This window comes from Amblyomma mixtum, chromosome 3, assembly GCF_055824585.1.
Source record: "Amblyomma mixtum isolate Tamu chromosome 3, ASM5582458v1, whole genome shotgun sequence".
Lineage (NCBI taxonomy): Eukaryota > Metazoa > Arthropoda > Arachnida > Ixodida > Ixodidae > Amblyomma > Amblyomma mixtum.
In genome coordinates, this window is record NC_143014.1 from 240,460,765 (window position 1) to 240,476,445 (window position 15,681).

Consider the following 15,681-nt stretch of genomic DNA (forward strand, 5'->3'; position numbering starts at 1 on the left):
TGCTGGCGCTTTGCTTCTAATTCATCCAAGACGCACTTAACATCCTGAGGTTTCTCCTCGCACAGCGGCGCCTTTCCTCTATTCACTTTCGCAAGTTCAGCCTGAAAGTACGCTAAGCGCGCCTTTGCTAATTCCACTTGGTACCTCACATCGAGTGAGGGCCGGCATGGATAACCCTCCATAGCGCCGTCTGTAACCCTCAACTGCCCTACCGGCTCGAACACAGGGACGTGAACAATGCGACCAAGGAAACTCACGGTTTCGATGCGTCGATCCGCATTGCCAGCTCCTTGGCGTCGGAGTCCACCGCCACTTTCCCCGGACGCTGCGATGAGCTGTCGCACGCCGCTGGTCCGCCGCCGGTGACCGTCAAGTTCTAGACGCGCTGCCTTCCTTGACCGGATGCAGTCTCGCGTCGCTGGACTTCTGCCGTGGTCCTTGCCGCTGTCTCTCCCTGCAGGTCCGTTCTCGAACGCTGCTGTTGCCTGACCGTCGCCTTTCTCCCTGCGTTCAATCTTCTTCATGCGCCGTCATCTGATGGCCGCAGGATCCTGTCGACTGCGCCAGTAAATTTTCACACAGGTTCTTTCGTCTTCCTTATTGCACCAGCGGTGCCCCGCCAGAGACGGGTTGGTTTCAACTCGAAGACTGAAGCTCGATCTTCGCACCAGGGGTGCCCGTCAGAGACGGTCTCAAGATGAGTTCACACACAGGGATGAAAAAGGCAATAACTGAAGATTTATATACAAATATACACAGAATATACAAGTTCAGGCACAACGGCAAAAATACAAACAACCAAAAAGGTGGATCTGGCTAATACTAGGGGAGGCCCCTACTCGGCGTTGCCGAAGATGCGTTGCATCTCACCTTAGCGCAGAACCCCTTTTTCTGGCACCGGGGCCCAGTTTTAAAGCCCTAAAGGCCCAGCCCACATTCGGTAACTTCCAATCATGTTGCGCTCTTAACATGGTTGGTTCATCCAAGGCATGGCCAGCCCTCCAGCTTCCGTAAAGTAGAGCACTCTCTCCACCACAAAATAAAAACAAACACAAATATACATTCGTGCCAGAACGTGCTCTAATCGGTTCCGCGGGGCGGGTGGACACCCGTACTTCCCGGCGCGTTCGCGAGCGGCCGCGTTCCAAGAAAGGAGACGCTCCGCTTTGAGTGCCCCCAGCCGCGTTCCAATGACCCCCGCGAACGCTACCGATACCTTACAGCCCTGCTCTTAACTTTGGAAGGTTTTTGAGATACAGGCTTAAAGTTCTTACTCACGGCACTGATGGCTTTTTCTTGAAATAGGCTCTGCGGAAGTACGGTGAAGCCACCTTCCTTGTCAGCCTGGACAAGAGCGAGGTCATTCTCCCGGAAGTAGCTGGCAACCTCACGTAGTACTTTTGAGCTACCAGACTTCTTGGTGAAGCTCTTTCGCAAGCTTTCTACGCTTTCTAAAAGGCAGGATGTCCTCTCCTCAGCCGGGGCCTTGCTGGCCACTCTGTGCACGGACGCTAGAAGGTCATACTTGTCCACCGATGGTTCCAAGCTGTACTTGGGGCCATGCTGTAATACGGCCTCAACTTCTGCAGGAACATTGCGTTGCCGAGGAAGGTAACTGGAACAACGCCCATTTCTTTCCCTTTGCCTTTCCTTGGGAGCTGGTGGCGCAAGCGGTTCCAAAGGAATTCTGTCGACTGCTGCGTTGTGCGTCGAAAGTCCTGCCATCACCTCCAACCAGACGATCCAAGACCAAAGCTTTCAGAGCACACATTTCGAAGCCAAGCGTTGAAGAATCCCACTTGCCTCGAGCATTCTGCTTTAAGGATTTTCTAAACCCTTTTCCAATGTCCTACAGATGGTGCAAGTGCCCCGAACATTGATGAAACGTCAAGGGGGCAGGTATTATTTCGCAGGCAATGTTCGGGGCGCTTGGACCATCTGTAGGACATTGGAAAAGGGTTTTGAAAATCCTTAAAGCAGAATGCTGGAGGCAAGTGAGATTCTTCAACGCTTGGCTTCGAAATGTGTGCTCTGAAAGCTTTGGTCTTGGATCGTCTGGTTGGAGGCGATGGCAGGACTTTCGGCGCACAACGCAGCAGTCGACAGAATTCCTTTGGAACCGCTTGCGCCAGTCTCCAGTATTGGGCACTGTCTCTGAGTTCAAGGAGCAGGTCACGACTAGGCATTTTAGACAGTTTGTACCCGGGACCAAAGGTATCAGTTAGACTTTTTGAGATTAAGAAAGGGGACATGGTTCTTGCGGTTTTTTCTGTTTCTTCACCATGAAGAACATGGAACTTTGGAAATGATTTTGGTTTCTGGAAAAGCTCTGCAGTTGCCTCGTTCCGCCCTCTTTTGTGAGGACGATCTGGTTTGGAAATGGGGGGAACCATGAAAAATATGTGTCATTCGGCCACACTGTCAGCCACCCACCATGGAGCCCCAACGAGGGGACGGGACAGGAACCTGCAAGCAAGCCCTGCCCACGCCAGCTGTACACCGCAACTATAACCAAATATGACACAACTCAGGGTAGTTGGCCAGGAAAAAAGGAAGATCTAAGAAGTGAACAGGAGACAGAAGTGTTGTAAGAAAGAGATAGGAAAGTGAAAGATGGAGGGGAGGACAGGAAAAGGAGACTGCCGATTTCCCCCAGATGGGTCAGGAAGGAGGTGCCGTCTACAGGAAGCTGGCGCCAAAGTGGTGTGTTGCCTCCGCCGAGAGGCCTTAAAGGTCCAAACGCTTGGCATCGGCTCAACCACTAGGATCCCCTTTTCCCCGGACACGGCGATGCCACGCACGGCTAAGCGCGGGTGCTCGGGTCCGTGGTGGCGCACTGCTCGCCGTCATCCCCCTGCGGGGATGTCCCTGCGGATGCTCAGGAACCCGTGGTGTCGCCACTCACCAATGTCTGCATGAATCAGGCGCCCCTGCGGGTGTTCAGCAACGCTTGTCGCTGCTGTCATCATTGCAGATGTGAGGCATTCTGGCTCCTACACGATGCCTGCTGCAGTCACCTTTTGTTTCTTTAAATGCAGACCCTTGTTCTCATGAATGTGCGGATCTCGGAGGCTATAGAGTATACTTCCATTCACTTGGAAATGGTGATCAGAAGGGACTTTTTCAGTGCAGACGTCACAACCTTGAATCGAGTGGCAGGAAAACCTTTATAAATACAATTTTTGCGGCAATAAAAGTCTTTTGCTATTACATATTATCAATACGGCTAGAAAGAGGTACAGAATTTTTATTGTGACCAAAATTAGTGTGGAGTGGTCCTCGGTGCCTTTTCAAGTCGATCACTTAGCTTTTAACTAGCAGCCACTTTTGTGCCTGTATCAAAAAAGATCATGCAAATGAATTGTGTGCAGTATGAACATTTGCTGGCACAGGTGAGTGTGTTGTTTCACAGCAAATAGCTCATCATAATATCTCGCTCATAAGCCCAGATGAAGACAAGTCCTCTTGCTTGAAACGTTTGCTTGAGAACTGAAGCTTCACTTTCAACCATGTTCATTTTGTACTCATAACATTAAGGCATTTGTCCCATTCTGCAGCAGAATATGCTCATTATTGTTGCACATGTTCCTTGAACACTCATGTCATATCAATAACAGCTTCTCTGGATGTCGCAAATAGCTTTGTAGAGTAAATATTTCTAACGTGTAAATGCTCACAAGAGGGACAAAAGCATCCCTACCTATAGCCATATTACCACATTTACTCGCATAATGAATGCACAATTTTTCCGAAAAAAAAAAAAAAAATTCGGGATGTGTGTTCATTACGCAAAGTGAAATATTCAGAATATGAGGCGGTAAAAACTGGACGAAAAAGTAGGCTGATATAAATAACTATTGCATCCGGCACAGCTCTTTTTGAAAATGAAACAAACGCACCTTTCAGCATAGTTTTCATGCCGGAGAGCACAGTTTCCAACACACTTAGGAGCCCATCATGCTGCCTAAAGAGAGCAACTCTAGTTCACTTTAACACAGCTTTCAGCACTCAGCGCGAAGCAAAACTACTACAAGTTCAAACAATCCTCAGTATGGCACACTGAACAGAGAAATTCTTTGCGACCAGGTGTGCATTGTTCTGGTTGTTAGACACCCGGGAAAACATTCTTATAGACCGGTCGTTCTGCAGGGTGAGACATAGTAGTCTTTACAATCAATGGCTGGCGCCTTATATTATATGCGTACTTGCTGGTGTTTAAGAAAAGGCAGCGGCTAACACTTCCCATCAGTAGCAGACTGCATGCAAAAAAAAAATGGGGTGCATTCATTATGCGAATAAATAGCTACTATTTTGACACTTTTTAAACCGAACGTTGGTTCAACTTCAGGGGACATTTAGAATTAAGCCAAGCCATCCTGAACACACTACTGCTGAACCAACCTAGAACAGTAACTATGGTTAAGCTTCCTTTCTTCTCAGGCTTCACGAAATAAGTTTGGTCGGTAGTTTAGTATTGCTGACCACAGTATATTGTGCAAAAGCAGTTTTTTTTTTTTTTTGAAGTGGACACCACCGTCACATACCTAAAGGCGCGATTAAGGTACCCACTGACCCAGGGAGCCAGTCATGCACCTTTATTTTCCTCAATATCATCGGAGTCTGCAACGCTGCCAATGCCAAGTCTCTGCCTCCTTTGACACATTTTGCTCCACTGCTGCGTTTCTGCCAAAGCATGCAGCGCACACCTCACTCACTCCTGCCACATAGCTCCAAGCACGAATGACATTTCCACTGAGCCAGGGAGAACCAATTATGCATCTTTCCTTTCCTTTCGTGACTGTCTCAAATTCTTCGTGTCGACCAGCAGATTTCGTAGGGTCGGAGGCTTAGTGTTTTTTGCACACAGAAGGAAGTTTATGAAGGGGACCACATGCAATGCCTAGCGCGAAAGTGCGGCAGTAAAACACGAGGCTTGATCGGTTGTGGCCACAGCTCAGTGCCACAGAATTTTTATTGTGACCAAAATTAGCGTGGAGTGGTCCTCGGTGCCTTTTCAAGTCGATCACTTAGCTTTTAACTAGCAGCCACTTTTGTGCCTGCATCAAAAAAGATCATGCAAATGAATTCTGGGCAGTATGAACATTTGCTGGCACAGGTGAGTGTGTTGTTTCACAGCAAACAGTTCTTCATAATATCTCGCTCATAAAACCAGATCCTGAGATGAAGACAAGTCCTCTTGCTTGAAATATTTGCTTGAGAACTGAGGCTTCACTTTCACCAATGTTCATTTTGTACTCATAGCATTAAGGCATTTGTCCCATTCAGCAGCAGAATATGCTCATTATTGTTGCACATGTTCCTTGAACACTCATGCCATATCAATAACAGCTTAACTGGATGTCGCAAATAGCTTTGTAGAGTAAATATTTCTAACGTATAAATGCTCAGAAGAGGGACAAGAGCATCCCTACCTATAGCCATATTACCACATTTACTCGCATGATGAATGCACATTTTTTTCCGAAAAAAATAATAATTAAAAAACAAACAAAAATTTGGGACGTGTGTTCATTACGCAAAGTGAAATGTTCAGAATAAGAGGCGGTAAAAACTGGACGAAAAAGTAGGCTGGTATAAATAACTACTGCATCCGGCACGGCTCTTTTTGAAAATAAAACAAACGCACCCTTCAGCATAGTTTTCATGCCGGAGAGCACAGTTTCCAACACACTTAGGAGCCCATCATGCTGCCTAAAGAGAGCAACTCTAGTTCACTTTAACACAGCTTTCAGCACTCAGCGCGAAGCAAAACTACTACAAGTTCAAACAATCCTCAGTATGACACACTGAACAGAGAAATCCTTTGCGACCAGGTGTGCATTGTTCTGGTTGTTAGACACCCGGCAAATCATTCTTATAGACCGGTTGTTCTGCAGGGTGAGACATACATAGTAGTCTTTACAATCAATGGCTGGCGCCTTATATTGTATGCGTACTTGCTGGTGTTTAAGAAAAGGCAGCGGCTAACATTTCCCATCAGTAGCAGACTGCATGCAAAAAAAAATGGGGTGCATTCATTATGTGAATAAATAGCTACTATTTTGACACTTTCTAACCCCTTAAGGGTTTATGACGAGCTCAGCTCGTCACAAGCGATCGGCACTTTTTTTGCTTATGACGAGCTGAGGTCGTCATAGCTTTTCCGCAATGTTTCAAGAGGCTTTTGGCGAGCTCAGCTCTTAAACGGTACTTTACCACATAAAACATGTGTGGCAGCACGGGTCCCATCACTGGCACTTTTCTTGAATGCGATTTTGAACACTAGATGGCGGAATGGCGGATGGAGAAACACTAGATGGCGGAACACTAGAATGGCGCGAATGACAACGGTACCAAGAAGAAAGCGGCCAGGACGTTCCCTGGATATGAAGCGGTTCGGTGAGCGCCACTTGCCGTCGCACATCCCACCAACTGAGAAGAAGAAAGAACCGACATATCGCAAGGGAACAAGAGTCTGGTGCAGGTGGTGCGAGAAGGCCCTCTGCGCAGTGCCATGCTTCCAACGCTACCACACGGACAGTAGTCTCATCTAGTTTGAATGCACCTAGAAGCAGTGGTGCATCTTTTGCACTCCAATTCTAAGCCGCTTGCACTATCTGGACTTTCAAGAATTTATTTTGTTGCTTCTGAATGCTCCTCAAAGGTGTTAGGTATGGAGTATTGCACAAGGGTCCAGGTAGCGACTAATAAAATAGCATTTATCCGCCATAAATTGTTTCTGTGATTCTGTTTGCGTTTCAAACACGTTACTAAAGCATTTTACGTAATAAAAAAATTTGGGAACATATTTTTTTTATTTATTTGGCCCTTAAGGGGTTAAACCAAACGTTGGTTCAACTTCAGGGGACGTTTAAATTTAAGCCAAGCCATCCTGAACACACTGCTGCTGAACCAACCTAGAACAATAACTATGGTTATGCTTCCTCTTCTCGGGCTTCACGAAATAATTTTGGTCGGTAGTTTAGTATTGCTGACCACAGAATATTGTGCAAAAGCAGTTTTTTTTTTTTTGAAGTGGACACCACCGCCACATACCTAAAGGCGCGATTAAGGTACCCACTCACCCAGGGAGCCAGTCATGCACCTTTACTTTCCTCAATATCATCGGAGTCTGCAACGCTGCCAATGCCAATTCTCTGCCTCCTTTCACACATTTTGCTCCACTGCTGCGTTTCTGCCAAAGCATGCAGCGCACACCTCACTCACTACCGCCACATAGCTCCAAGCACGAATGACATTTCCACTGAGCCAGGGAGAACCAATTATGCATCTTTCCTTTCCTTTCGTGACTGTCTCAAATTCTTCGTGTCTACCAGCAGATTTCGTAGGATCGGAGGCTTACAGTGTTTTTTGCACACAGATGGAAGTTAATGAAGGGGACCACATGCAATGCCTAGCGCGAAAGTGCGGCAGTAAAACACGAGGCTTGATCGGTTGTGGCCACAGCACAGTGCTCTCATGCAGTGGCCAGCGAAGCTGATCTGCTTGTGCTGAAGTGGGTTCAAAACCCAGTTGCGGCAATATTATTCCGTAAGGTATCTGAGAGGCTTCAGACAAATACTGCCTGTACAGAATTGCTAGTGAAGTAGTGAATTCGCACTAAAATTAATCACTTACGTCTCTCCATCAAGTTCTTCATCGATTTCCACTACTTCGATTGTTTCGTTGAAGACAGCATCTTGGAAGGCATTACCATCCTTGAAAGGAGGTAAAAATAAAGCACATATCAGGCAACAAGCAACAAATTGTGCAGACGAAAAACACTCAGGACCCTTAGGCAACTATAGAGTCCCGGGATAACGAGGCTCCTGTTCAAAAATTCTCGCTACTGCTTTCTTATAGCAATGTTCTGCTCCACGTATGCAGGGGAGCATCCTGACCTATTCCCATAATGCACTCAAACATGGTCCTCACAAAGCGGCAGCACTTGCCCATCATGAATCCAAAGTAGCAATAGGCACGCAGATGCTGCAAGCAAGGTTGTTTTAATCACTTCACCGTGCATACTTTGAATATGAACTATTCCACACTAGGTTGGTCAGCGGCGGTGGTTACTCGGCGGGTTTCGCCGGGCGCTTGCAGGTTCCACAAGGGCAGAGTGCGAGGCTCTCGACTTGCGATGTGTCGGCAAAGGCCTCGGGGACAGCGAATAACGGTCGCTGACATAGCTTTCCGCTTGCGCCTCCCCGTGTTCCGCCCTCGTCGCACACCTGTCTCGAACTCTCCCACGCCCCGCGACTGGCCCCGGACAAGCACAACTTTGCACATACGTCATGCCCCCGCAGCCCAATCAGCGGATCACATAGCACGACACCATGGAGCGCAGCCGAGATCCCCGTCCGACTGGACGGCCCTAGCAGGTGGTCGGGTGGCGTCCAGAGCTGCACCACGCCTCCATTAGCGAATGGGGTTTCGCAGCAGTCGAAAAGGGACCGCACAGGCTTCCCTAGAGACAGTGCGAATCCCCACAGGTTCCGAAATGAAAGTGCTTCAGGATGCGACCATGTGGAATCTAACAGGCATACTATGTCTGCATTAGCATTTCAGTGCCGCACTTTTGCATCAAGATATTATGCTCGCCAATTATTAGTGCCCACACTAATATCATGGTTCAATTTACTTTTTATGTGACTCGAAAGATTCCTTTCCTCCAGTTCAATAAGATTTCTTGTGTCAGTGCCTTCACTTGCCCAGAACTGCAGCAAAATTTCTATCTTTCCATGGTATTTTGTTCAGTTGAAAGGTGAGCAAAATGAATTCTTTTCGAACAGAAAAAGGTATGGTACAGTACGTAGGGTTCAATGTTCTGAAGCTGTGCATGAACAAGGGGGAACAGCAGAGTGAAGGGCTTTGGATTAATTTCGACCACCTGTGGTTCTTTAATGTGACATCGCAGGGCACACTGGTGCTTTTGCGTTTTGCCTCCACCGAAAAATTATGTCATTCATTTAGCATCGAGACTGGCTTCGCAAGTTTAGGTGGAGTTTTCTGCGAGCCAAACATGCATGCATGAACCACACGCATAAACCTTGAACACTGAACACTGCAGACAAGGTTCATATACTTCATATGAGAATTATCCAGATGCTGATAAAAACATTGTAGGCCATTTATGTTCTTGCTGGTTTCAAAGTCCAAAATACAAGGGTTCTCAAGGACTTTCAAGGCTTCATCAATAATTTTTCAAGGACTAATGAACAGAATGCTTTACCAAAGCAACATATTCTACATGTCGCAAATTTAACTTTCACTTCACAAGAATCTCGTCCTAACCAAAATGCACAACCTAAATTGCTTTTAGTCTTGTCTTTCCATTTTTCCCCTCCTAAGCTCAACAGTGAAGCTGACGTCTTGCACCTCTCCTTTTGCAGTCTTCCTCAGACTCTTGGGCTTTATGGTATTTATCGAACTCAGGTCAGTGGTAGTTTCTAATTTCTCAGTATAAGCATCTGTTGATGCATTCAACTAGATAAAAACTGAACTTTTTTTTTTCTCCACAAATCTTCAATTTCTCCACGAAGACAATGCTTTTTATCTATGAGCTCTTTTGAATCTCCGATGTCTGAAATTCCATTCTGATCTGCAGATGAATGCAACCTTATTACAACAAACATGGGCATTATGAATTATTGGCTACATCAAACTGTTCCTTAATATTTTCAACAAACACATGCATTTCGTACCCTACATATCAAACGCGGTCTCCCATAAAACGGATATATCAAACTGCCGAGTGCCAATCAGTGGCCGGTAAGATGGCATGCCAAAGGCTATGTCTCACTACACGGGTGACTGGTGGTGGAGTGGCAAGTGTTTGCGCCACGGTTCATGCTTTACGTCGCTTTGCCAACAACGACACAGAAGATACAGCAGCAAGAAAAGCTGGTAGCCAGGCATTCGGCACCTGTTCACTCCTCTTGCACCTGCCGATAACGCCCCGGAACCAGCAACACACTCAGTTCTTGTAGCTTTCCAGCGGCCGGAGAAGAGGTGGTGAAAACGGCGATACGTTCGTCCCGGTGTCCAATTTTTTACGCAACACCACTGCAATGAGAGGAAGCCAACCTAGCTGGTATTATTTCTGCCGCTGCGTGCTGCGCTGCAGTGCGGCTCAGCCAACTTATCTAGTGCTTGCCGCTATTTTGTTTTGCGGCCTCCGCATTCGACACGAGCGGCTTGAGATGGTGCTAAAACTACAGAAAAGGTCTCTACCTGTTGCCCTTCTTTTGCAGACTAAATTTAGCTTCTCCATCAAGAGTTCTTCTGGCGACATTTTATATTATGAATCTCGGCTATATCGAAGTACATTACAATATTTTACCAGTTTGCTAAAATGAGGTTTCACTGTATACGCCTGCATGCATTGACTTCCAGTGTTGAGCCGCTCAGTTCTGGATTCAGTCACTGTGGCGTAGGTTTGATGCCCTGCTCCAAATCAAAAAGTGGAATTGTTCACAACATAATGATTTTTCTGTAAAAGAAACAAAATGTAATGGGTGCAAGTGTTCTTTTATAGCTGCCCCCTTTCATCATTATCAGCCTAACTACAGCCACTGCAGGACAAAGGCCACTTGCATATCCTTCCAAGTGACCCCATCCTCTGCCAGCTGCGGCCACCTTATCCCTGGAAACTTCTCGACCTCATGTGCCCACCTGACTCCCTGCCAAAGTCTGCCTCCCCTCTGTTTCAGCTAGGATATCACCAAATCACACTGGTGCCCTGATCCGCTCTCATCTCTTCCTGCTCCTTACGGTTACAGCTACCATTTAAAAATGTGACACCCTTTAGCACGCCATAAACCAAGGATTTTTCAAGGACCAACAGAAATACTAGGACTTTTAAGAGCCCTTGAAAACACCTTTTTTTACACTCAAAGGTTTTCAAGGACACATATCGACCCTGAAGCCTGCAACTTAGCAGACACCTCATTAATAATGATGCTGCCCATTAAATCTACAGTTGCTGCAAGCATACTCAAATACAGTAGTAGAACCTCGCTGAAAAGTTCCTGGTTCACACACTCAAAATTGCAGGCAATAAAAATTTCCCACAGAGTTACAGCGATTTTGTTCAGGTTAATACCCAAGTTCCCGTATAACATTGTTTCCTAGCAACTATTTTCAATATTTCAACAAATACTGGTCTTACAATACGTTTAGTGATCAACAGCAGGTGCACAAACACAGGAGCGGGCTGAACTTGGGAACACGCGACACTAATGCATTCATCTGCCGCCGCGACTTCCCTGCAGTGCCTAGGTGCAAAGGGCAAAGCATAAAAAGATGAAGAGTAAAAAAAAAAAAACAACGCAGTGCCTTAACATACAGGGGCCCGTCTCAGTGGGAATCAGACATGAAGAGAAGAAACACAGCGGATTCTTTGCAGTGCGTAAGGGCAAGAGGGCAAAGCATCACAAGACTACAAGATACGCTTACACACAAGCAGCCCCAGTCTGGGGAACGCAGCATGAAGGGACACTGCAACATCCAGTCACCACAGCAGCTTCCCTGCAGTGCATTGGTGCAAGGAACTGACGCGTATGAAAGCAACGAGGAAGATATCCCGGTTACTTACACCACCGCTGTCAACGGACCGGATGCGTTGCAAAGTTTCTTCCGTCCTAAGGACAACGTAAATATGGGCTGAACTGCGTTAACACTAGAAAAGTGTCTTTTCAGACCTTGTGCCAAGAAATGGTAATCGACATTCTTATGAAGTGAAATTGTAAATAAATGCCGCCCTTGTACCTCTCAACAGTTATATTTTTCAAAATCTTAGGCACTTCCAATTATACGTTATCCCAGAAAACAAGTTTTTCCTGCATTAAAGAACAATAAGTATCAATGAGGTGCTTCTATACATATCTTCTGTGTTTCACCTTTGACTAATCAGGCATTACCTTCACAAGCGAAAAGATAATGCAGCAAGATGCGATACTTACAGCTCCTCTGTACCGAAGATCCACAGCCAAACCAAAGGGCCCAGCACTCAAGCTCTCACTGGTGAAGAAGCTGTAAGACAGCGTGGCCTGCTGCTTGGGCTTTACCACCCTGTTGCAACCAATGGCAGTGAACTAGAAGCAAAAAGAAATGTGTTATCAATTAAAGTCCCTTTTAAAAGAGAAAAATCAGCCCACTGCATGTATCAAAATAGGATAATGCACAGGCTGTAGGATAAAATATTAGTAATAAATCCCATCCCCGACACTTCATTTCAGTCAAGTTCTTAGGACCCAGTGGAGGTGTGTCATGAATTAAGGTGGATAAAGTAGGGAGAGAGAGAAAGAAGATAAGGAAGAGAAGAAGGTTTATAGAAGAAGGAAGAAGGCAAAAGAGACGGCGAAGAATAATAATTATAACAGGACTCGTGGATCATGGTCAGAAGAGAAAGACAAAGCCTTGGGCAAACTGTTCCAGATATCAGTGGTGTTGCAAGGCAGCAAGAAGCCTTTGCATTGTCCCGAGGCCCACTGACCAGGCATGGATGTCACTGGCTTTCATTCCAGTCCTTCCCACCCACTGCACACCCCCGTCAACGGAACGTTATGACCTGCCAGCTGCAGACATTAGTTGCTGCTACGAGGAATCAAAGGGTCTAGCGCCGTGCTACTGCTCATGTGGCACAGACCCACATACCACCACCTCTGCGGGGACCTTATCACTAGAACTAGGTACCTGTATGTGTTCACCGATATGGCATAGCATGTTGAGGCCTCAAGGTTCTTTTTTCCATGCGAGCCAGTTTGTAGGTCTTTGGTTTCAAGCATTAGTACTTTAATCTGCCTTTTTCATACGGCTGTTCAGCACATGCACACCTCTCCTCCACCCTCTCCTGGGCTCCACCGGTTGAAAACAAACTACCAGTTCTAGCGCACATATGCAGTTCATGCCGGTGACAGGTGCAAGCGACACATGGTGGCAGCTGACATGCATCTCTGCACTTTGCGAATTGTCTGTCGTATGAAATGTTTTGTCCCCTGTGCAACCACCTGATCTGTCTCTTCAGATTATAATCCACTCACACAAAGAATGAAGCTTAGCAACTTTGTGACATTTGATGGGAGGCTCATCAAAAATAGTCACGAAGTTGGGAAGCCTTCTGCACGAGAGTGAGCCATAAGCTGAAGAGTCGGCCAAGTGATTGTATATGGAATGAAACATTTTATATGACACACAATTCACAAAGCACATATATATGCCACACCAAACGAAGAAGAAAACTGCTACTGACAATAAGCCAATGAAGTCCAAATGCTTGAAACCAAATGTTTAACAAACTAGCGTGGGCAGAAAAAGACACGTGACTCTACTTGCTGCGTTGCACTGCTGAAGATGTACAGGTACCTTTCTCCAGTGACGAGGCTCCGGCAGAGGTGGTGCTAGCGAGTCTGCACCAAGTCAGCAGTACCACGGCACTGGAAACGGATTTCTAGTAGTAACGACAAAGGTCCACGGCCAGCAGTTCACCACATCAATGACTGGAGCCACTCACTTCGGGCCTATGTTGTGTTGACACGAGTCTGTGCAACGGACCAGCACAGAAGCGAGTGGCATCCACGCCCGGCTGTTAGGCCTAGGGACATGACGAAGACAGCTTGCTCCCTTGCAGCACCATTGACATTTGGAACAGCCTGCCCCCAGGGCAAGTCACCTCTTCTCTCACAGTGCAACACTACTTAAGGGCATGTTTCCCGATTCTGTGGCATTGGAGACAATGACACAGAAGACTGACAGCGAGGGAATGAGAAGAGGCAGGCTGAGATGCCCTGTTACTGAGCTGGCTGAACACAATACAGTAGACTTGAACATCAAGGGATCCGAAATTCTGTTCACCTTATCAGAAGCGCCTCAAAAAAGAGAGAGAGAGGAGATATGTGAGCATGCTATGCATGTCGAAATGTGTGTTACATGAAAAAAATAGCTGACCACTTAGCGTGGTTAGGCCAAATGTGAATTAGGTGAGCACTTCGGTTTTCACTTCGGTTCGAGGCTCGGTTTTCAAGGTCAACCACGGCTTCAGACAAAGACTGCCAAAAATGGTGAGGGGGGCTCCGCCTTAACTGTATCACCTGATAGCTTTAATAGGTTAATGCCCATTTATGCGGAACTGGTCATTCTACTTTACACTCTTGACCACTGGGAGACCTCATACCACTGCTGGCACAGTGGTGCAGCGGTTACGCAATGCGCCACGGCTCTGTGATGGCAGCTGCTGCCACTGGCGAGGCTTGTGTGACCCAGCTTGCTCTCCCTGAGCAATCCACGTCGCCAGACAGACAGTGGTGAAATCGGTGAGTGCGGTTCTTTGTGCTAGCGCAGTAAAAAATAAATACAACGGCCCTGCGGTGGGAGGATAATTGCACACGGAACATAAATGGCATTATGCATGAGGTAGGCTAAACACTGAGGGCATGGAACACGTTATCCTTCTTAAAAATCGCACTGGGCTAATTTTCTTCTTTTCAATCTTTTTCGCTCTCTTTTAGAGAGACTTCTATTTGTTATTTTTTGTTCCCGGCAATTTCTGAGGCTCCAACTGCTCTCAAGGTGCCGCCCACCTGGGTAGACGTGCATCTCTCTCTTATCTCGATCCTTCTGCAGTGTAGCCGTTGTCAACTTTACGGGCAGGTGCACCATGTGCCTCAGTCACAGTTAAGTACGGCTCCAAACTGTTTAAGCTCTAAGTCAACCAATGATCTACTCCACCCCCACACGCCTTTTAGTCTGCCGGTGCCAATGTGTCGCAGGTGACGCATGCACGGTGCAGAGATCTGGAATCTGCACCCCACCCATGCAACAGCAAAGGTGCCTTGCAAGACAGGTTCCCCGCACAACGCCGTGAAGTTGGGCAGAAGTCTTCCTGTCAGGGTGTGCTCACTGCAGGGAAGCTTTTTATATACTTTTCCTTTGTTCGACAGCGTTGCACAGACACTCCGCGAATATCGTTGCATGGGGTTGCTGGGGTTCGCAGTTGCTATGAAAGTTCACGTCTTAACTGAATCACGCACGAAACAGTTCGTCTTTAGGAGACTTTCTTAAAAAAAAACACTGAATCCTAATGGGAACCAACCACATGGTATCGCATTACTCCTCTTACCCGAGAATTTGTCTTCACCGAGTTCGTCTAAACAGGAGTCTAGTGTATCTGTGTGCAGCAGAACAAAGCAGCACTTGCGCAAACTGCCGCTCCTTGGGTCTGTGGTATCCTTGGTGCATTGTGGCACACGAAACATTACGGCAAAAACGTGAAAGCGAGAAAACTCTGCTTCCATGCCGTGAGAGCCGAGGCTCAACGAGAAGGTCCCACAAACTGCTTTTGCAGAATGTCGCGCTACACAGCCGTGACTGTCGGCTAATTTTTTTGCAGCCCTTGCTTTGTCTTTTGCTTATTCGACACAAATATTTGACTTAATCTTTTTCTGTCCTGCAAAAAGTCGTGTTCAGGCTTCACATTCCTCTTCTGACCATGTTCCATGAGTCCTTACTGCTCCACTCAGTCTTCTTTCTCCGTCTATAAACCTCCTTATTTCTCTTCATTTTCTTTTTCCCTACTTAATCCACCCAACTCATGATAAGGTGCTTAGGCTGAATTTCAACAGGCAACTCCACACTTCCAGAAATAACCCTTAACAGATCAGACAAACATACCTTCCTGCATGT

At 46.7% G+C, this 15,681-nt stretch overlaps 1 protein-coding gene across 1 annotated transcript in view; it reads right to left on the reverse strand.

Moving 5' to 3' along the window:
* The window catches only part of LOC149354141 (translocon-associated protein subunit alpha-like), a 35,135-nt gene that overhangs the window by 8,542 nt on the left and 10,912 nt on the right, over positions 1 to 15,681 (reverse strand). Inside the window, exons 5-6 of the mRNA XM_089575937.1 lie at positions 11,964 to 12,095; positions 7,639 to 7,718 (exon numbers count right to left, since the gene is read on the reverse strand). Of these exons, the coding sequence (XP_089432063.1) occupies positions 7,639 to 7,718; positions 11,964 to 12,095 (212 nt within the window). The remainder of the gene's footprint in view (positions 1 to 7,638; positions 7,719 to 11,963; positions 12,096 to 15,681) is intronic.